General features: G+C 40.6%; 1 protein-coding gene across 1 annotated transcript in view; it reads right to left on the bottom strand.

The window, feature by feature from the left end:
• Nucleotides 1-3945: 3945 nt before the first annotated feature.
• The window catches only part of LOC109936126 (AFG3-like protein 2), a 165232-nt gene continuing 147133 nt past the window's right edge, over nucleotides 3946-22044 (bottom strand). The window contains exons 11-17 of the mRNA XM_048595482.1: nucleotides 21305-21412; nucleotides 18716-18841; nucleotides 16546-16656; nucleotides 14212-14327; nucleotides 12250-12450; nucleotides 9571-9765; nucleotides 3946-4825 (exon numbers count right to left, since the gene is read on the bottom strand). Of these exons, the coding sequence (XP_048451439.1) occupies nucleotides 4580-4825; nucleotides 9571-9765; nucleotides 12250-12450; nucleotides 14212-14327; nucleotides 16546-16656; nucleotides 18716-18841; nucleotides 21305-21412 (1103 nt within the window). The 3' untranslated portion in view covers nucleotides 3946-4579. The remainder of the gene's footprint in view (nucleotides 4826-9570; nucleotides 9766-12249; nucleotides 12451-14211; nucleotides 14328-16545; nucleotides 16657-18715; nucleotides 18842-21304; nucleotides 21413-22044) is intronic.

Raw genomic sequence — 22044 nt, forward strand, 5'->3', positions numbered from 1 at the left:
ACAAAAGAACTTGACAGCAATAGGGCATTTGCCATGGTTGGATCATGATTGATCTGGTTTTGGTTTCAGTTTCATTGTCCTGATGGATCCCTTCACTTCTGTTGTGATGGAGGCTAGAGTTCATTGTTGCTGTAGGCCAACTACGCCATAACAAAAAGTACTTTCTCCAGTTATCAAGATGGCCAATACCTGTTAATTTCAGATTTTAAAGAACAATCAGCCAGATTTCTTAGTAAACACACTTATTGGTTTATTATCAAAGCAAACTTATTCAAGCAAGATGCTATAATTGGTTAGTTGTCTGTCAGTAATATAGAAGAATATCCCTCTAAATAATCCTAAAAAAAACACGCGTGTATTTCAGAAAAAGAGAATAAAAGCTTTCGGTGCAGAGACTGGATTTCCAAAAAATACCTTTGGCCAGCAGGATATTCCACAAGGCAAAAACTTAAAGTGCAAAATGTTTCAGAGCCTGTTACTCTGGTGTCCTGGCATGTATGGTGAAGTCACTAATCATAAACTGTTGCCTGTAGGTTTTGCAGACACAGCCTTGCTCAGGATATACAATCTTAAGATGTTTCTTCAATCACATTTAAAAAATAGGTTTCACCTTGAACTCACCAAAGAGCTTTCCTTTTCAGAAATGAGACACACCAGTTGGGCTGTCCTTGCTCGAAGCAGGATTTCCTGCAGCTTAACCAGATAATGAAAGCACCTCTTCAAGCTAGTCACTAGGGGTTTTATGGTGCAGTGGTAGTGTCACTCACTACCCCTAAACCAGGAGACGTAGGGACCATATCAAAGGTGTTCCAGAGGTGTGTAATAACATCTCTGCACAGGTTGATTAAGGAAAACATCTCCAAGCCAGTCACTGTGCAAAACCAGTCCCAGCAAAGCAAGCAGTTGTCACCATGGAGTCAAAGAGTTACGTAGCACAGAATCAGACCCTTTGGTCCAACTCATCCATGTCGAACAGATATCTTAAAAACTGATCTAGTCCCATTTGCCAGCATTTGGCCCATATCTTTCTAATCCCTTCCTATTCACGTACCCATCCAGATGGCTTTTAAATAATCACCTTTTTCTCACTCAAGATGCGGGTGTCACTGGCTGGGCCAGCATTTATTGGACATCTCCAATGGCACTCGAGATGGTGGTAAGCTGCCTTTATGAACTGTTGTGGTCCATTTGGAATAAGTATACCTACAACACAGTTAAGGCAGGAGCTCCAAAATTTTGACTGAACGACATTGAAAATGTGATATATTTCCAAGTCTGGATCGTGATTGACTTGAAGGGGAACTTGGAAGTGTAACGTACCCATGTATCTGCTACCCTAGATGGAAGTGATCATGGGTTTGGAAGAACCTGTCTAAAGAGCCTTGGAATTTCTGCAGTGCATCTTATAGATGGTACACAATACTACGACTTTGCACTGGTGGTGGAGGGGCTGAATATTTGTGGATAAGGTGCCAATAAAGCAGGCTGCTTTGTCCTGGATGGTGTCAAGCTTGAGTTTTGCTGGAGCTGCACCCTTCCAGACAGTATTGAGAGTATAGGCTGTAGAGAGTATTCCATCACACTCCCAACTTGTGCCTTGTAGATGGTTGTCAAGCTTCGGGGAGTCAGGAGGGGAGTTACTTGCAGCAGTATTCCAAACCTCTTACTTGCTCTTGTACCAACTGTTTTAATGTGGCAAGTCCAATTCAGTTTCAAGTCAATGGTAACCCCCAGCATGTTGATAGTGGGGGATTCAGTGGTGGTGATGCCATTGAATATCAATGGAATGACAGTTAGATTCTCTCTTTTTGGACATGGTCACTGCCTGGCACTGAGTCCAGAATGTTACTTGTCAGCCTGCGCCTGGATATTGTCCAGATCTTGCTGTATTTGAACATTGACTTCTTCAGTGTCTGAGGAGTTGCAAATTGTGCAGTCATCATTGAACATCCCGACTTCTGACCTTAAAATGGAGGGAAGGTCATTACTGAAGTAGCTACAGATGGTTGAGCTTAGGACGCTACCCTGTGGAACTCTGTGAAGATGTTCTGGAGCTGAAATGACCAACTTCCAACCACCACACCCAACATTCTTCTCTGTTGAGTAGGACTCCAACCTGTAGTGTTTTCAGATTCCCATTGACTTCAGTTTCGCTAGGGCTTCTCAAATGACTCAGTCAATCGCAGGCTTGATGCCAAGGACAGTTACCCTCACCTCACCTCTAGAATTCAGCTATTTTTTCCCTCCATGTTTGAATCAAGATGATCTGCAGGAAGCCTTGGCTTAAAAACAATTCCAGTGTCCATAGCAAACTTTCAATGACTGCTTTTGAAAACAACTCCAGATATCCCCATAGAACTAGAAAGTCAATGTTTCACAATCCTTCAAAACTTGGAAGTCCTTCCAGCAATTTAAATATAAAGTATCTTTGTAACACTAACAGCCTTGAATACATTCAATGACCCAGCCCCTCTAGGGAAGAGAATTTCAAAAAAGAAAAGATCCTGGTAGAAAAAGACCCCATACCAACAGTAAACAGGACTAACATGATATACAGAATCCCATGTAGCGAGTGCAATAGTCATTACATTGGACAAATGGGAAGGAAACTGACGACCAGGATACACAAAACCAGCTGGTAGTAAAAAGGCACGACCAATATTCACTTATCTTGATACACACAATGAGGACTATCAGTTTGACTGGGACAAATGAACAACAGACATGCAAGGGAGGCCTGGTTCTCAACACAGGACTCCATTAACAAACACATAAAAATAGACCTCGTACGCAGACCGCTGCTGAAAAACATAACCGGAAGTGACAAGGCCCATCACACCGGAGACCATATAAATACGGAACAGAGCAAAACACTAACGCTTCGATTAGAGGTTGCACTGATGATGTTGCGTAGAATGGTAATGAAACGTCTGCACACCACGGAACAACTGCATCCTGGCAGAAAATAAATTCTCATTTCATTTTTTAACTTTTAAATGGCATCTCTGTTTTAGACATCACCACAAGAGGAAACATTCTCTCAGCATTCATTGTTTCAAGACTCCTTACTGTTATGTTTCATTAGATTATCCCAAATACTTCTAAACCCTAATGGGTATGGCATGTTATATATTAATACGGCATCTTTCCCATGAAGTAATTGTTGCGGGATCTAGTTACATGAATAATTGCACTTCACACACTTTCTAACATCCTTGGATACACCATTCTTTGCATAACTCATGAACCCTCATATTTGGAACCATAATGCCACATTTTGCAGTGCTAACAATACTTTGCATTATTTAAAGTTTGTGATCATTGTAAGATAATGCATTACCCAAGAATTCTTTAGCAGTCATGTATCCTTCCTATAATGGGGTCTGATTTCAAGGTCCTGCACACACTTCTGTCAATTTCCTGAAAGGCTGGGGATTGTTTAGAAATTAACTTGTAACTGTTGAGTGCAGGTTTGATAGCAGTAGCCTAATAACTGATTAACTATCCCTTTCTTTATTTGCACAAGCTTAGTAAAGGGAGTGAGATGGAATATAACATGTAGTAACTGATGAAAAATCAAGACAACCTCATGTCAATACTACACCGAGATTAGAAAACTTCTGAAATTACTAAGAAATCTTTGGAACAATTATTAGCAGAACACTGATAAATCAAAAGCTGAAAATCTGAATTAAAAATGTGAAATTCTGGAGAAAGTCAGCAGTTCTGGGAACTTGTAAGGAGAGAGAAAAACAAGAGCTCATATGGAGTCTAAAGTTTCCTCTTCAGAACAGAATGTAGCATGCCCCTGTAGTATGTACCTGTCATCAGTAAATAGTTATTGATATTAACGTTAAGATAGAGGTCTTTGAAAACTTTATTTGTTGTCATGCTGCCCTTTGAAGTTTCATTTCAAAATCATTCAATGACTGGGTATACCATGTATTTGATTAATGAGCATTTTAATAGTAGAAATCACAGCCTATCCTCCCAAATTAAGATCACCTGCCGGCCCAAGATAAATAGCAAAATTCAATATTTTATCTTTTATTTAAGTATTCCTTTTGACATTTGAAAATAAACAATATTTACACAAACTAATTACATTCAAGTCTTCAATTGCTCACAGCCCCAAATAAAGAAGCCACATGGAAAATTGTATACATTAATTCTCAGCCATGAGCTCCTGCTAGCTCAGCAGACAATCCCTTGCATCTTCAAATGTGCGGCAAAATTGAGGAATAAATAAAAGTCCCATTCAAATGAAACCAGATGCAGTGTGCACAGTCAGAGACTTGCATATCAGGTGCTAAAGTGAAGCAGCAATTTTTGTTAAAATACACTTACAACCTTAAAACAAAGTGGCATTTTTGTTTCATGTTCATTTCCACAGAACAAATTGGCCTAGAGGAAATTAATTACTGTTAAAGCCACACTGAATGCGGAGAGCTGAGCTGGTGAACCGTATGAGTTTTAAAATTCTTTAACCAACAAGTCTGAACACAATCAAGGAGGCACAATTTTTCTGTTGTAGGCTCACAATTTCTTAAAATTACAAAAGCAAAATAATTATTTTGCCTCATTTAGCATGCCAGCCCTCCAGCGACTCCTCTTGCAATTTGCTCCTCTTCTCATACTTTCTTTCATTTTCACGATCTTTGTTCCAGTCTTTGAGACCCTCGGGGAGGGACGTGTCTTCCTCAAGGCTTCCTGTTCCTTCCACAAACTCCTCATATGTTGACTTCTCTGCGAAGGGTCGAGGTCCCAACAGTTCAATCATGTCTGCCTTGTCTAATACCTCTTTTTCCAACAATCGCTGAGCAATCTAAAATTTGCAAGAAAACAAAACAAACCTGATTTTTTTTAAGGTTATCAGAGTCATACAGTCATACAACATGGAAACAGACTGTTTGGTCCAACTCGTCCATGCAAACCATGTTCCCAAACTCAAATAGTCCCATTTCCCTGCACTTGGCCCATATCCTTCTGAACCTTTCCTATTCATGTACCTGTCCAAATGTCTTTTAAATGTTGTAACTGTACCTGCATCTGCATCTACCACATCCTCTGGCAGTTCATTCCTTATATGCACCACCCTCTGTGTGAAAACATTGCCCCTCAGGTCCCTCTGTATGAAAACACTGCCCCTCAGGTCCCTTTGTCTTTCTTCTCTCACCTTAAACCTAGGCCCTCTAGTCTTGAATTCCCATACACTGGAGAAAAAACCTTTGCTATTCTCCTTATCTATGCCCCTTGATATTATAAACTTCTATAAAGTCACTCTCTCAACCTCCTACACTCCATGGCTAAAAGTCCCTGCCTATCCAGTCTCTCCTTCTAACTCAAACCCTCCAGTCTTGGTAACATCCTTGTCAATCTTTTCTCTACCCTTCCCAATTTAATAATATCCTTCCTATAGCAGGGCAACCAGAACTATACACATTGCTCCAAAAGTGGCTTCACCAATGTACAGACACATCATGACTCCCCAACTCTTAAACTCAATGGTCTGACCAATGAAGGCACGTGTGCCAAATGCCTTCTTCACCACCCTGTCTACTTGTGATGCCACTTTCAAGGAATTATGTACCTGCATCCCTAGGTCTCTCTGTTTAACATTCCCCAGGGCCCTACCATTAGCCATCTAAGTCCTCCCCTGGTTTGTCTTACCAAAATGCAATATCTTGCATTTATCCAAATTAAACTCCATCTGCCACTCCTTAATCCATTGGCCCAGCTGATCAAGATCCCGTTATAATCTTAGATAACCTTCTTCATTGTCTACTATACCACCAATTTTGGTGTCATGCACAAACTTAATAACCATGTCTCCCAAATTCTCTTCCAAATTATTTACTTAAACAACAAACAACAGTGGACCCAGCACTGGTCCGTGCAGAACACCACTGATCACAGCCCTTCAGTCTGAAAAACTACCCTTTACCATCACCCTGTGTCTCCTACCATCAAGCCAATTTTGCAGCTATTGGCTAGCTCTCCCTGGATCCCATGTGATCTAACTTTACTAACCAGTCCACATGGTTACTGAAAGAGCTCAGTAAAGAAATTCCTTTATGTGTGAGGGAAACTAAGACTAGGGATGATGAAGACAAAATAAGTCTAATGTGGAATCCAGGAGACTGGTTTATCCAGAAATGTGGAACTAGCTACAAGGACTAATTTGAGGTGAATAGCATTGATGCATTTAACAGGAAGGTTGATTAAAAACATGCTACTAGGGTTAGACGAAGGAGAGTCAGAGGAAGTTCATTTGAAGCATAACCAATAGTCTGTATTTATCAGTACATTCCATGCAATGCTATGAAATAATAGCATGGAGAAAGACATTCAAAACCTCACCACAGTTAGCTTGCAATCTCAAATTACTGGGTGGAGGTTAGGAACTGCTTGAAGTGGCAGGTAGGGTGCAGAAGAAGGGATCCAAAAGAATGCCACTGCCTTAAAGCAATGTCCCAAACCTCCAAAGGTTACACCGTCATATTCAATATGTACAAATAGGTCATCTATAGAGCTCTAGCTGATGACACGAGGATGGGACTTTTAAACAAAATAGATGGATTGCAGTTGGACATCAAATCATTTTACAATTACAACTGAACAATATCATAACCTAAATAGGATAAACAATATGTTCCAGCTCTAGAATTTCAAAGCAAACTGTAAACAGCTACAATAAATCAGGATCAAAGAAAGTTAAAACAATGATTAAAAGTAAGTAAAAACCAAAAGAACTGCGGATGCTGTAAATCAGGAACAAAAACAAAGTTGCTGGAAAAGCTCAGCAGGTCTGGCAGCATCTGTGGAGGAGAAAACAGAGTTTACGTTTTGGGTCTGGTGACCCTTCCTCAGAACTGATGGTGGCTGGGAAAACGTCAGTTTATATGCAGAAAATAGGGAGGTGGCTGGGGTAGGGAGTAAACGATAGGATAGAGCGCAAAGGGAGAGAAAGACAGTTGGACAGACAGAGGAGTTGCTAACGATCAGGCTGGGAGGGTGAATAGTTGTTAATGGGGACTGTTAGTGACTAACAACAGGGGGTGTGTAGTGGCAGGCTATGTGGTAAGAAGGCCTGGTGTGTGGGGTGGGGGGCTGGGACATGGGAGAGTTTAGGCCCTAAAATTATCGAACTCAGTATGGAGTCCGGAGGGCTGTAGGGTCCCCAAGCGGAAAATGAGGTGTTGTTCCTCCAGCTTGCACTGGGCTTCACTGGAACACTGTAGCAAGCCAGAGACAGAGATGTTGGCCAGGGAGCAAGGCGGTGCATTGAAGTGACAGGCAACAGGTAGTTCAGGGTCTTTTTTGCCAGCAGAACGTAGATGTTCTGCGAAGTGGTCGCCAAGTCTACGCTTCGTTTCTCCAATGTAGAGGAGACCACATAGTGAGCAGTGATGCAGTAGACTAGATTCTTGGAAGTGCAGGTTAAAGTGTTGCTTCACCTGGAAGGTGAAGGCCCCAAGGTGAAGGGTATCCAAGTGCCCAAACATACCTTCCATCCAGAAGATCAGACGCCATTTCCGCCACCTCCAGCAAGATGCCACCACCAGACACATATTCCCCTCCCCTCCCTCGTCCGCCTTCCACAGGGACCGTTCCCTCCGGGACACCCTGGTCCATACTTCCTTCACCCCCAACACCTCTCCACAGCTCTACGGCACCTTCCCCTGTAACCGGCGAAGGGCAACACCTGCGCATTTACTCCTCCCTCCCCAGTATCCAAGGGCCCAAACATACCTTCCAGGTGAAGGAACACTTCACCTGCACTTCCAAGAATCTAGTCTACTGCATTCACTGCTCACCATGTGGTCTCCTCTACTTTGGTGAAATGAAGCGTAGACTTGGCGACCGCTTCGCAGAACATCTACGTTCTGCTCGCAAAAAAGACCCTGAACTACCTGTTGCCTGCCACTTCAATGCACCACCTTGCTCCCTGGCCAACATCTCTGTCTCCGGCTTGCTACAGTATTCCAGTGAAGCCCAGTGCAAGCTGGAGGAACAGCACCTCATTTTCCGCTTGGGGACCCTACAGCCCGCCGGACTCAATATTGGGTTCAGTAATTTTAAGGCCTAAACTCTCCCATGTCCCAGCCCCCCACCCCACACACCAGGCCTTCTTACCACATAGCCTGCCACTGCACACCCCCTGTTGTTAGTCACTAACAGTCTCCATTAACAACTATTCACCCTCCCAACCTGATCATTAGCAACTCCTTTGTCTGTCCAACTGTCTCTCTCTCTCTCTTTGGGCTCTATCCTATCGTTTACTCCCTACCCCACCTACCTCCCTATTTTCTGCACATAAACTGACATTTCCCCAGCCACCATCAGTTCTGAGGAAGGGTCACCGGACCTGAAACATAAACTCTGTTTTCTCCTCCACAGATGCTGCCAGACCTGCTGAGCTTTTCCAGCAACTTTGTTTTTGTTCCTGAATAAAAGGTAAGCTTTAGAATCAAGTTACCACAATCTAAACCATTAAGATATTGGCTGCATTATGCAATTTTCATGATTACATAAAGTCTTAAGAGCAGGAAATCTTCTTATTTCTGAAACAATGAAGCTGAGAAGAACCTCTAGCAGTACACAATCATCGGCAATAAGTTTCCCTTTCTCTCCTGCTTGATATAAGGAATGTTTCATGATACAGTTCAGATCCACAGGTGCCGGCAGCCTATGTTAGGTCTTTCAAGAAAGCAATCTTTGTATGTTAGCTCAATTGTAGAGACTGCAGGAAGCCTTGTGAATGACTTTTTTTTAAACCAGATGTAAATAGATTATGCAGACGTATGGCCTATTGGCAACTGATAAAAGGTGATAAAGCTTACTGATTTCTCTCTTTCCTAAGGAATTTAAGGTTACTACTGTCATCAGATTACTAGATAGCTAGCTTAGCACAGACCAGGGATTGTAACTTTGACTTTCCAAGCTCAGCATCATACAATACAGCAAGCCCTATCATCTCTAAACAAAAATTCAGGTATAAATAGAAAATGTATATACTTATGTATTTGTATGAAGACACCAAATGGTATGGGCTGTTACCTTATTTATGGACATTATAGATGCTCACATGCTAATCTAATGAGGGTTAAAAATTAAGCCTACTAGGTTTCCCTTATAGCATGATCCAAAATTGCAAAATTGGCCTTTTAGAGATTAGGTGACTTCTAAAAGTAAATTAGCAATTTGACCTTGTGACAGCTTTGTTACAGTTTCAAAACTTCACAATATAAGCTACTTGGCTGCCTGTGAGGAGTGCTGTCCTTTGTGTGTAAGAAACATTCAGTTTTAACAGCTCTATGTGAAGACCCATGGAGGAAACACAAGTCATGCTTTTCCTGGGTGGCTGCCCAGACAAATCTGACAGAAACCTGAAGAAATCTGCGCACATCCAAATAGTGGAGCCAAGCCAATTTTCCTTCCATTTAAGAGAAATGAATTTGTGGATTAAGATGGCAGGCAGAACAACTTAGCCAGTTCCCACTGTAGCAAAAAATTTTTTGCAATTGTTAATAAAAGGTAGTTTTAAAGTTTTATATCAAATTTTCCAACCTTCTCAATTTCTGCTCTTTTCTCCGTTAGAAGCGACAGAGTCCTCTCATACGCAGAATTGATGACTAATCGCACTTCTTCATCTATCAGTCGGGCAGTGGCCTCACTATATGGCTTTTCTAAAGTCATCTCGCCTTGTCGTGGAAAATCAAAGGAAACCTGGCCTACTTTTTCATTCATACCAAACTGGACAATCTAGGAAAACATCATGAAAATTAAACAGGAGTTTATCACATAGTAACATTGCTCATGAAGCTGCAAAGCCCAAGAATATAGTACACACTCTAATGATCCCATTAAAGGCCAATTTCATTGCAAACCAAGTAAACAAAAATCCTTTTTCTCCAGTATCCTGTGTTAACGAAGGGTAATTTTGACTTGGATGTTCCACAAATTAAAAAAATAAAGCAAACACTCCTCTTGCACTGCAAAATTCCAACTTTTCATAAACAGACTTTCTTTAAGGTGTTTTAACACATGCAAAGAAATGGAAAATCACCAAAGTACTATGGCATGAAACACAGATCTCTGTTCAGTAATGGGGATGAAGGAAATTGAAACCATGGAGATCTAACAAAGTTAGTTAAAATCAAAAGTGGTGAACAAGTGGGGTTAGAGTGAGGAAGGTTGGGGGTCAGGTGATCCAACCTATTGGTGGGCCATCTCACAAGGAATTGCAGGGAGCTACAGAGAAAAGAATCCATCTTTCACTATTTGTTATATTCTTATATGAAGACTACTGCAGAGGAAATTAAGTTACAGATCTCAGGATCAGTGGCCTAAGACAAAAAAAAAATCTTTTTTCATGTAACAAGGGGCAATGTACACATGATAGTGAAAAGCAGAAAAGTCACAGCAGTGAGACAGGGGCTGGAAAATGATGATCTCTAGTGACCTACAAATGCTTCTAGGCCATTTCAAATGGGTGAAATTATAATGGGTAGAAACATTAGTTTACCCTTTGATTACTTTAGCAAAGCATTCGACAAGGTCCCGCATAGTAGTCTGGTTAGTAACGTTAGATCACATGGGATCCAGGGAGAGATAGCTAATTGGGTACAAAATTGGCTTGATGGTAGAAGACAGAGGGTGATGGTACAGGGTCATTATTTGGACTGGGGTGCTGTGACCAAAGGTGTACTACAAGAATTGGTTCTGGGTCCATTGCTGTTTGTCATTTTTATCAATGATTGGGATAAGAATATAGGATGTACGGTTAGTAAGTTTGCCGATGCCACCAAAATTGGTGACGTAGTGGACAGTGAAGAAGGTTATCTAGGAGTACAATGGGACCTTGATCGATGGGCCAACGCGTCGAAGAGTGGCAGATGAGTTTAATTTACATAAATGGGAGGTGTTGCATTTTAGTATGGCAAACCAGTGTAGAACTTACACAGTTAATGGTAAAGCCCTGGGAAGGGTTGTTAAACAGAGGGACCTGGGTGCAGTTCATCGTTCCTTGAAAGTGGCGTCGCAGGTAGACAGGGTGGTGTGTTTTTTTATGCATTTGGCATCCTTGCCTTCATTTGTCAGTCGCTGAGTATAGGAGTTGGGAAGTCATGTTGCAGCTGCACAAGACTGCATACAATTCTGGACTCTCTGCTAAAGGAAGGATGTTGTTGAAATACGAAGGGTACAGAAAAGATTTACAAGGATGTTGTCAGGACTGGAGGGTTTGAATTATAAGGATTGGCTGGATAGGCTGGAACATTTTTCCCTGGAGCAAAGGCTGAGGGATGATCTTATAAAGGTTTATAAAATCATGAGGGACATAGATAAAATGAATAGTCAAGGTCTTTTTCCAAGGATTGGGGAGTCAAAAACTAGGGCGCATAGATTTAAAGTGAGAGAGGAGAGGTTTAAAAGGGATCTGAGGGGCAACATTTTCAGAGGGTGGTGCGTGTATAGAACAAGCTGCCAGAGGAAGTGGTAAAGGCGAGTACATTACAACATTTAAAAGACATTTGGACTGGCACTTGAATAGGAAAAGTTTAAAGAGAAATAGGCCAAATGCAGGCAAATGGAATTAGTTCAGTTTAGGATACCTGATTGGCATGGACGGGTTGGACCAAGGCTTCTGTGCTATGACACTATACTATCAAGACTGGACCAATGTATTTATATAAAATTACCAGTGACCTCAGCATCTCGGCTTTTAATTCAGTTAATATATGAAAAGGGATGAAATCCATGTAAGCAACAGAATAGGACTATGCCAGATTGTGTACATTACACGCAGGGAAGCATCAGTAAGGGACAGGGTGTCACCATTCAGGAGTTAAGGCTGCAATCTGAAGACAACGTGGTTCAGTTCCTGTCATTCAAAGCAGTTAACATAAGGAGTACAAGATATCATTCCTACATAGTTCCTTGGTACATGCCGTCAAATTTGGAATCTAAGTTATACTGCAGTTTGTCCATCCTCCCAATCTGAGATGGATTGATATGGATTTTAACAATGCTCGCATTGTTTAGCCAAACACTAGGCTGAAAACTTGCAGAAGACAGTCAAACTGAAACAAGAATACCCTCAAGATATTCTATATATAAATTTTATGCATTAATGGGATTTGCAGTTAATTAGGAATTAACACTGCAGAAATAATGTTGAGGAGTAAACTGAAATGGAAAAATTGAAACACACCACATTTTATCAAAGTCGTTAGACTAACAACATACCTGAGCATAGGCACTCTGGGTAACCTTTCTTAAATCATCCTGTGCTCCTGTTGTTATTCTACCAAAAAAGATTTGTTCTGCAACTCGTCCGCCTAGTGTCATACACATTCGATCATGAAGTTGCTCTTTACTATACAAATATTGCTCTTTGGGTAAATACTGAGCATAACCAAGTCCTTTCCCACGAGGTATGATGGACACCTAAAAATACAAAGTAAGAACTTCTCAGAACTTTATGTAGAAGTTTGTTGCTCCATTCCCTGTAAATCTCTTCCATTCTCCACAACAATTTGGGATGCCCTTATGATGTAAAAGGCACAATCTTAATGTAAAACTTTTAATGTTTTGAACTAAGGCCCTAATGAGGTAAGGAGCAGATTAGATCCAGATGAACCCAAACTGAGCATTAGTGAACAGTTTACTGCTAACCAAGCACTAGTGATGGAAAGTAGATTAATGGGGTGGTAACTGGCCTTGTTGGATTTGCCTTGCTTTGTGTACAGGATAAACCTACTCGTGGCATTCATGAGGCACTATGAGCTAACAGCAGCAGTAGCAGAACTTGTGGAGCATAAAGTTGCTCTTTGCTTTCAACATGACACTGCATCAGGGGTGGTTGACACCTCTCTGAAAATTAAGACCAAAACGCCCAAAGCAGCTTGCCTCACCTTGTAATCTGTTAAAGGAAGTGTGAAAAGTAGTAGAATCTGCCTCTCACCCCCAAACGGTTATAAAGGAGTGGTTAAATGAAAGAAATCCCTGATACTCACTATATAAGCAACAAGTAACAATTTATCTAACTCTTAACAGTGAACAAATTAACAGAACTCCTAACAAACTGAACAATTCCTTCCTTTAACTACTAACTATTCTCAAATAAAACAAAATTCTAATGGAATGCTGCTTCAGTAAACACAAGCCCCACTTATATAAACCAAAGTAATGAGAAAAATAAATTAAAACTTAAGTCTCTCAAAAATTACAGCCAGGATAAGTCTTCCAGAATGTTCTTGGTCTTCTCTGCTGCTCTCCAGTCATAACACCTTCCTCTGTCAAATTCTTGTGTCAGGAGTATTAGCTAGGAGTGCTGTTGACTGGTAGCACTACTAAGAATGCTAGTTTAAATTAATTGGCTAAATTCAAAAACTTGTCTTGGTAAAAATGCTGCTTTGCTTGCTAACTGTATAGCCATTCTGATACAATGCTTCAATTTCAAGAACACTCTGTGCATCTGCTGCTGCCTGCAGACAAAAAATGCACCTTTTAAAGGGACCACACACTCTTTCCCCACTATACTTAAACAATTTCTAATGTCCTGCCTTCCAATCCACAAGTACTATACCAACTTTGCAACAATCATCCAGCTTGGCCTACCAACTAATCAGCACCCTTTCATCCTGGAACATAAATTGGCGTGATTGCTTGAAACCTGGTATTCCCTATTCCCGTCTCTGTCCCAATTAGAGCACAAAATGTAACCCTTCAGCAACATTTTGATATTTTCATCAATACGCAAGTTTTGTACTATTGAGTATTCTGCAATCGTAAATTTGTATTGATAAGGTGCCTTGAACAAAGAAGGACGTTCCAATATTTTCTTATCCAGGCATCATGTTCTCAAATCTCACATTTGCTCTATTTCTTAAACCATTGATGCATTTCCTCCTTTGTCTCCCTTTTACTCTGCTAGCCTCAATTTTCTCAGTCACTACCAAATGTTCTGGTTTTTCTCTCCTAAATGTTCCAAGAAATTTTATTGTCTCTTGGTGATCATTTGAAAAAGTTCTCCATATATTATTACATAATTCATTGCCCGAATGGGAATATTCAGTAAACCAAGTTAGCACTGAATATTTTAGGCCTTCTAATACAGATATTCTGAAACAAAGGTGCACAGCAGAAATCCCTCAGCAATCTTATAAAATGATTTAGCACTGCAATATTTGCTATGATTTATCTCACCTTCAACAAAGGGTCAGCATGCTCCAGGAACCAACCAGCCACTGCATGGCCTGCTTCATGATATGCTACAGTTTTTTTCTCATCAGGCTGTAGAATCTGGGTTTTTTTTTCCAGCCCTAAATTGGAGGATTAGGGGAAAATATTACAAAGTATAAACATTCACAAAACACAAACCATTTCTTCAGTGAACATTTCAGGCGGAGGAAACATTCATCTCTGAATAAGAATTCTGGAGAACTGCTTCTTTTGCAACATAACACTGAAGACACAACCAAATCAATGAAGTATTTAATAACTTACGATTTACACAAAGTGAATTCAAGTCAGGATTAAGTGAGTTTGCCATTCAGATCTACACACAACACAAAGCAAATAATAGCATTCTTTTGGATTACTGCTTCACCACTGGGACTTTCAGCCAGTAGAGTTGTGGCCATACAACCTCATTACTCCATGCTTGTACCGGAAGTCTTTCTGGTGTGGTGGATCTGCACTATAATCTCAACCCTCTTCATTATTTTATCTGTTGTCAAGTGGGAGTTCTAGCTAAGTCTAAGTTATTTGTCAATATTACGGACAGAAGACAGCCCATACTCAATTTAAAAAAAGATGCTGTTCACCTGGGTTGAAAAGGAAGACTTGCATTTATAAATCCATGACAACTGGAAAAAGTAGTTTCCAGTCAATTATGTCATTTTGAAGTGCAGTCACTTTAATAAGTTAGGAAACACAGCAGCCAATCTGCACTCAGCAACATCTCACAAGGATGTGGCAATAATCAAAATATGTTGTTTTTTTAAAAAATTATTTCAGGGATAAATATTGGCCAGAGTACCCTGCTCTACTTTGAAATATTGACATGGGATCAGTTTGCTTTTCCAGTTTTGTCTATTTCAATCTGTCTGACAACCTACCACTTCTAGACTTATTCACAAAGTTCTACACGTTTCTTGCTTGTCTTTTTTTAAAAATGACATTTTGAACATTGGGTCAAAGCAGGCTTTACCAGAAGTAATGTATTTTTATGCAAATAACCAGCTAGCCGTTGGGGATATAATTGCTCAGTGTTCACTATCTGGAGCGTTTTTTCTGTCTGGCATCACTGGCTAAGCCAGCATTTATCATCCATCCCTAATTGCCCAGAGGATATTTAAGAGTCAATGACATTGCTGTGGATCTGGACTCACGTAGGCCAGACCAAGTAAGGATGGTAGTTTCCTTCCCTATCTCAGTGAAACGGCTGGATTTTTGACAATTGACAATGCCAGGATTCAAATCCGGGTCCCCAGAACATCATCTGTTCTCTAGATTAATAGTCTAGTGATAGTACCATTAGGCCATCACCTCTGCTTAAATCTGTTTATTTTTAAAATCTCCAAAGAGGGGAGGGGGTGACAAAAACAGGCTCATGCAGGGAGAAAATGCATGGCAGCAGTTTGCTGTTTTTAGCAGTCTTCAAACACTGAGAGTGTAGGAGTATAATGCCTCAGATAGATGTCTGGCAACAATTAAAGCAGCTTCATTTAAAAGTCAGTGAGAAGGAAACTCCAGAAGTAGAAGGGTGTGGAGGTTTCAGAGAGGAAGCCCATACTACAGGGTTGTTGAAGATAAGAGTTTAGGGAACCTGCGTAAAGCCATAAATGAGCTGAGTTAGTAGTTTGTTTTAAGGGTCTTGAGGAGAAACAGTAACAAAAGAAAAAAAATCAAGTGAACTCACAGCAGTTTACCAAAAGGAAATCAATGACAGCTGTGCAAGAAGCTTTAGTGTGGAGGAAGGTGTCACTCTTCAGTGAGGCTGACTGTTAGAAAGGCTATTGCTGGGATAAAATAAATTAATCTTTTTGATAGCTGGAATGATATTGTTCCAATAGTTCTTGAATAATGTAATATTAGTTTGTGATTTTCTTTGTGTAATTCTTTTTATGTTGTTTTGTTACAAGTACATCAGCAGCCTTTATGAATATGTTGCGACTGACCTTCATGGTAAACAAAAAAGAAAAATAAATCTTATGGTCTATAAGCTAGCTTTCACTTTGGAATCTTTGTCTACCATCAACTGGGAACATTGCCTATTTTCTACGAGATGTGCAGCAGCACACTGGGTGGCCAATGCCTTGAATTATTTTCCTTACAGAGTTCAAGGAGGTAACTTGTGTTATTAGAATGAGAACTTGGCCCACATTTCAATGCACATGCGACCAGTTCTCTACACAATTTATTGAAATATCAATAAGGTGGCTGCAGATATTATTTATCTATGAATTCTTTGTTTCAATACTGATGCCTTAAATGTCACTGATAATATATCAATATTCAGAGCACTGAAATTCTTACCTCCAATTACACGCTCAATAGCCTGTTCAAAGTGATTCTGTATAATGGCCTCAGATAGATGTCTGGCAGCAATTAAAGCAGCTTCATTGCATACATTCGCAATGTCAGCTCCTGAAGGAAAACAAACCAGCAAGCACAGAAAAATAATTCACTTCCAGCAAGACATTCCAAAAGCAAAAGTCTTCACTGGCAGAAAGTAATGTTTCACTGGAAAGTAAACCAACATTTTCAGACATATGTGTTTCACCACTGACAGATCCAGAGAAACTACACTCAGTCCTCGTTATTTGGTGATTCACGACCTGTGGATCCATATACTCGCCAAATCAGCCCCAAAACCCATTTTTTTTTCCCTTTTCTGACACATCCGGCCAGATTGCATGATCCATAAGAGTTACAAAAGAGCAGTATCCAGGTTTTTTTTGTTATCTGCGGGAAGACTGTGCTCCTATCCCCCACAGACAATGAGGATTTGGCGTATTGCCTCTGGTGTGGACATCTAGAACAAGGGGGTACAATCTTAAAATTAGATCTGAAGTATTGAGGAGTGAAATCAGGAACCAATTTTGCAGATAAATTAATAATGGAAATCTGGAATTCTCTTCCCCTAAAGGCTGTGCAACTGGCTCAAGCGAAACATGTAAGATAGAGATCGAGCCCCCAAGAGTAGTCATCTGCTTCATACCTGCCCCAATTGCCACAGCATTTATATAGCTAGTCTAGTTAAGTTTGTGCTCAATTCCCAGGATGTTGATGGGGTTTGGCAATGGTAATGCCATTCAATGTCAAGGGTTTAGACTCTCCCTTGTTGGAGATGGTCATTGCCCAGGCCTTGCACCATTTATCTGGCAAAGCATAGATGTTGCCCAGGTCTTGTTGCAGGCAGACAAGAGCTAGTCCATTACCTGAGAAATTGCAAATAAAGCCAAACACAGCAGAATCATCAGCTCACTCTGCATTTATGATGGAGGATAGGTTTTAATGAAGTAACGGAGGCGGGGACTAGAGCAGTACCCCGAGGAACTATTGTAGTGATGTGCTGCAGCCGAGATTAGATTCCAACAATTACTAATATCTTCTTTTACGCCAGGAATGATTCCAGTTATTTGGATGGTGTTCCTTAAATTCCCACAGACTTCAGTTTAACTAGTGACTGTGGGCTGTAAATGTTTCCATTTTTAGGTCTAGTGTCATTTTCGACATGATCCACAGCAGGTAATCTGTTATAACACATTGCAACTTTCTGAAGCAATCATCTGCTCTTCAGCTCATTAATTATACACCTGGCCTCTTTGGTGCTTAGCTCATGCCATCGTACAGGAATGGTGAAAATAGTGAAACAGGAACTGAACGAACGAAACACACAAGTACTGTTGTAACAAGAGCAGGTCATAGACTAAGAATCGTACAGTGAGTAACAGACTCATGTCCATCATCTACAAGGCCCAAGTCAGGAGTGCGAAGGAATACACTCTAATTGTCTGGAGGAGTGCAATTCCAACCACATTCAAGATGCTTGACACTGTACAGGACAAAGCAGATCACTTGACTGGCACCATTTCCAGACATAATCACACCCTCCACCATAACCATTTCCATCTAGAAGAACAAGAGCAGCATATATGTGGGAATATCACCACCTGCAAGTTCCCTTCCAAATAACTCAGCATCCTGACTTGGAAATATCTCTATGCTTTCAGTGTTACTGGGTCAAAATCCTGGAACTTCCTTTGCAAATGAGACAAAGATGGGTGGAGGGGCAAGTAGTGTTGAGGAAGCAGAGAAGTTGAAGGAGGACTTGGACAGGCTTGGAGAGTGGACAAAGCAGTGGCAGATGGAATACAATGTTGGAAAGATTATGCACTTTGGTAGGAAGAATGGAGGCACTGACTATTTTCTAACCAGGAAAAGGCTTTGGAAATCTGAAGCACAAAGGGACTCTGGAAACCTAGTTCAGGACTCTCTTACGGTTGTGGAGGTGACAGTGCGGAAGGCAAAGGAGAAAAGTAGTATTCTTATGATTTTTTTCAAACTTGGAGAAGCGATATATAAATTTAATTCAAAGATTGAAAAATAAACTTGAGAAAATGAAAGGATTCAACTATAAATTCTGCAATTTTGAAAAGGAGGAAATTATTTCTGGACTATTGACAGGAGTATTAACATTTACCTGTAAATCCAGGAGTCAAAGCTGCTAATTTTCTTGCCAAATCCTCGCCCTTGATAGAGGTTTCTAATTTCAAGGGCTTGAGATGAACTTTAAAAATTGAAGCCCTTCCTTTAATGTCAGGTGGTCCTTTATTAAGACAAAAATAAGACTGCGAAATTAGTATGGGAGGGCTTTAAGTAAAAGGTTGTATCAACACAATCTACTCATTGTCTGCTTCAATAATTTTCTAGAAGTGTGAGGTGACTTGGAAATGCACAAGAGCAGGGCTGATTAACAGGTCTTCCACTTTTCCCTGCCCATGGTGAGAAGCTCAATTTGCCACACATCCTTTTCCAAATGAAAATGATAACGATAGCATATGCAAGGTACAACATTTGTTCTGTTCTACCCACTAAAATGCTTTGTTAAAACAAGATAGATATTATATAAAACATGGGATAGTGCCAACCTAGCCTCCCGATTGGAACTAATACAAACTGTGTTGGTTTCCTTGGCCTACACCAAACCATGAACACAACATTGAACAGCTTGCTCAACCAACTCAACCAAGTTATGACTTTCTCCCTGGATTTCTTTGAAAATGTAGGTTTCACACATTTCATAATAGCTACCAGAACCAATCTATATTTAATTCATTTTTAAAATTCAATTTTCTCCATCTTTATTTAGAGCCTCCCACCTCTTTCCTCAATATAGTTTTGTAGCCAGGACAAATTTGCAAGTGCTCTACCTTAAACAATCACAATTTCCAATACAGCATGGAAAGATGGGCCGCACATCACACCAACTGTGATCTTACCCTCAACTGACTGGAGTCTGGTGAGTGTGGGTCCACCTACAGCATATGGGCTGTAGCGGTTCATGGAGGCAGCACACCATCACCTTAAGGGCAGCTAAGGACAGGTAATAATGCTGGCCCAGTGACACCCATGAGTGAATTTATAAAAAGGAACTCCTTGTGCAGCCCAGAGTTGATCACTAGTTGCTGAGCCTGATCAGAAAACCACGTCAGTCTGAAATATTGGGCACAAAGCATCCAAATGAATTTTGCATTGGGAGCCTGAATGCAAGAATAGTGAGTCTTCCAGTTGCTCTTTCCAGAAGGTGATAATTTAACAGTTTGCCTCCAGGTTGCCTGACAGCATGGAGAATGGTTGGGATGACAAAACTGTTTCGTCAGAGGAATGATTTCTACTCTAAGAACGGTATGTTGCAGACAGGTTCACAAGCTGATGGATTTTTGTTTAGGTACGACAATGATGGAAATGGAGATGATATCCCAGCAGCTACTCCCTAGGTTTTGTACTGTAACCCGAGGTCCAGCTGCGAGGCAAGCTATCCCATGGACTGGACAAAGAGAATGGCTTCTCCAAACTAGCATTCAATTTTCCATGAATTATTTTGTAACTGTTAAACCAAGTGTGCACATTTCAAATTCCAATATCTGTTTTGTTGGTGCCATAAAGATAGGTGGAAATCTAAGCTGTGAGGACACAGAGGCTGCAAGGAAATATTGACAGATTAATCAAGTGGGCAATAAGATAGCAAATGGAGCATAATGTGAGAAGTGAGAGATTTACTTTGGACATAATAGAAAAACAGACTATTTCTTAAAAAAAAAAACATGAAACTTGTAAATATCGATGTTCAGGGAAACTTAAGTTTGCTCATGCTGGGAGCATAGAAATGAAACATGTAGGTACAGCAAACACATAGGAAAACAAATGGCCTTTGTTGAGTTTTAGAGAATAAAGACATCTTGCTACAATTCTACTGGGCTTTGTGCAATTTTGGTCTCAATATTTAAGGATGGGGATATACATGTTTTGGAGTTGTTATAGAAAAGATTCACTAGATTGATTCTTGGGATGAGAAGATTTTTTTTTTTAAAAATCAGAGGTGACCTAACTGAAACTTACAAGATTCTGAAAGACAAAGGCAAAAACTGTGGATGCTGGAAATCTGAAACAAGCACAAAGAATGCTGCAGGAATTCAGCAGGTCTGGCAGCATCTGTGGAAACAGAAACAGTTAACATTTCAAGTCTAGAGAATGATTCTTTGATTCTTCTTCAGAACTGTTTCTCTCTCCACAGATGCTGCCAAACTTTTTGAGCTTCTCCAGCATTCTGCATAACATTCTGAAGGTGTTTCACAGGGCGACACAGAGACAGTTTCTGCTGGCTAGGGAATCTAAAATGCTGGCACACAGTATCAGGATAAGGGGATAACCGCTAGGACTGAGATAAGGAGGAATTTCTTCATGTGAAAGGTTGAAAATCTTTGCAATTTTCTTATCTAGAGACTTGTAGATGCTTTTTCATTGAATTGATTCAAGGCTGGGACTGGTAGATTTTTGGTTTCTCAGGGTATCATGGGATATGGGGAGTGGGCAGGGAAATAAAGTAGAAGTTCAAGATCAGACATGATTATGTAGAATGATCGAGTAGGCTTGACAGGGCACATGATCTCCTCCTATCTCCTGTTCTTGTGCTTTACTCTCCTATACATGTATTTTTGCATAAAGTACGTTCTGTTGGTGTCAGCAAGCCTCAGAATAAATAATGCAAGCATCATTTGTTCAGACCTACCAATGAAAATTTGTCTGTCAAATCGACCGGGCCTCATCAGCGCAGGGTCCAGGATATCTGGGCGGTTTGTGCCTGCCAAAACCACCACATTAGTTGCTGTGTTGAATCCTGTCCAAAACAAAAAGCAGTAACAATCTCAATAAAGATTTCATTAATACAACATGTAAACCCTAGTTCTAGATTCTCCCATCAGAAGAAGCATCATTTCAACTCTATCAGGATTCACTTCTACATGTTTCAATCATCACCTCATACTCTTCTGAACCCTTCTTTTAAATAAATTCACTCCACCTGATTTCAAGAAATAATTGGAAGCACTGGAAACTACAAAGGCTATGAGCTCTGACAATATTTCAGCAATAGTACACAGAACTTGTGCTTCAGAACTTGCCACACCTGTTGTTTAGCTGTTCTAGTACAGATACAACACTAGCATTTACCTGACAATGTGGAAAACTGCCCAAGTATGTCCTGTACACGAAAAGCAGAACAAATCCAGCATGGTGTGGTAAAGGAAAATCAGTCTATTCTCGATCATTTGTAAAGAATCATAGAATCCTTACAGTATAGAAGTAGGCCATTTAGCCTATGGAATCCTCACTGACCCTCTGAAAAGCATCCCACCCAGACCCACAACCCCCCCACACCCCACCCTATCCCCATAGCCCTGAATTTCCTGCAGCTAATCCACCTAGTCTGCACATCCCTGGACACTGTGTGCAATTTAGCATGGCCAATCC

Source organism: Rhincodon typus, chromosome 4, assembly GCF_021869965.1.
Source record: "Rhincodon typus isolate 14 chromosome 4, sRhiTyp1.1, whole genome shotgun sequence".
NCBI classification, from domain to species: Eukaryota; Metazoa; Chordata; class Chondrichthyes; order Orectolobiformes; family Rhincodontidae; genus Rhincodon; species Rhincodon typus.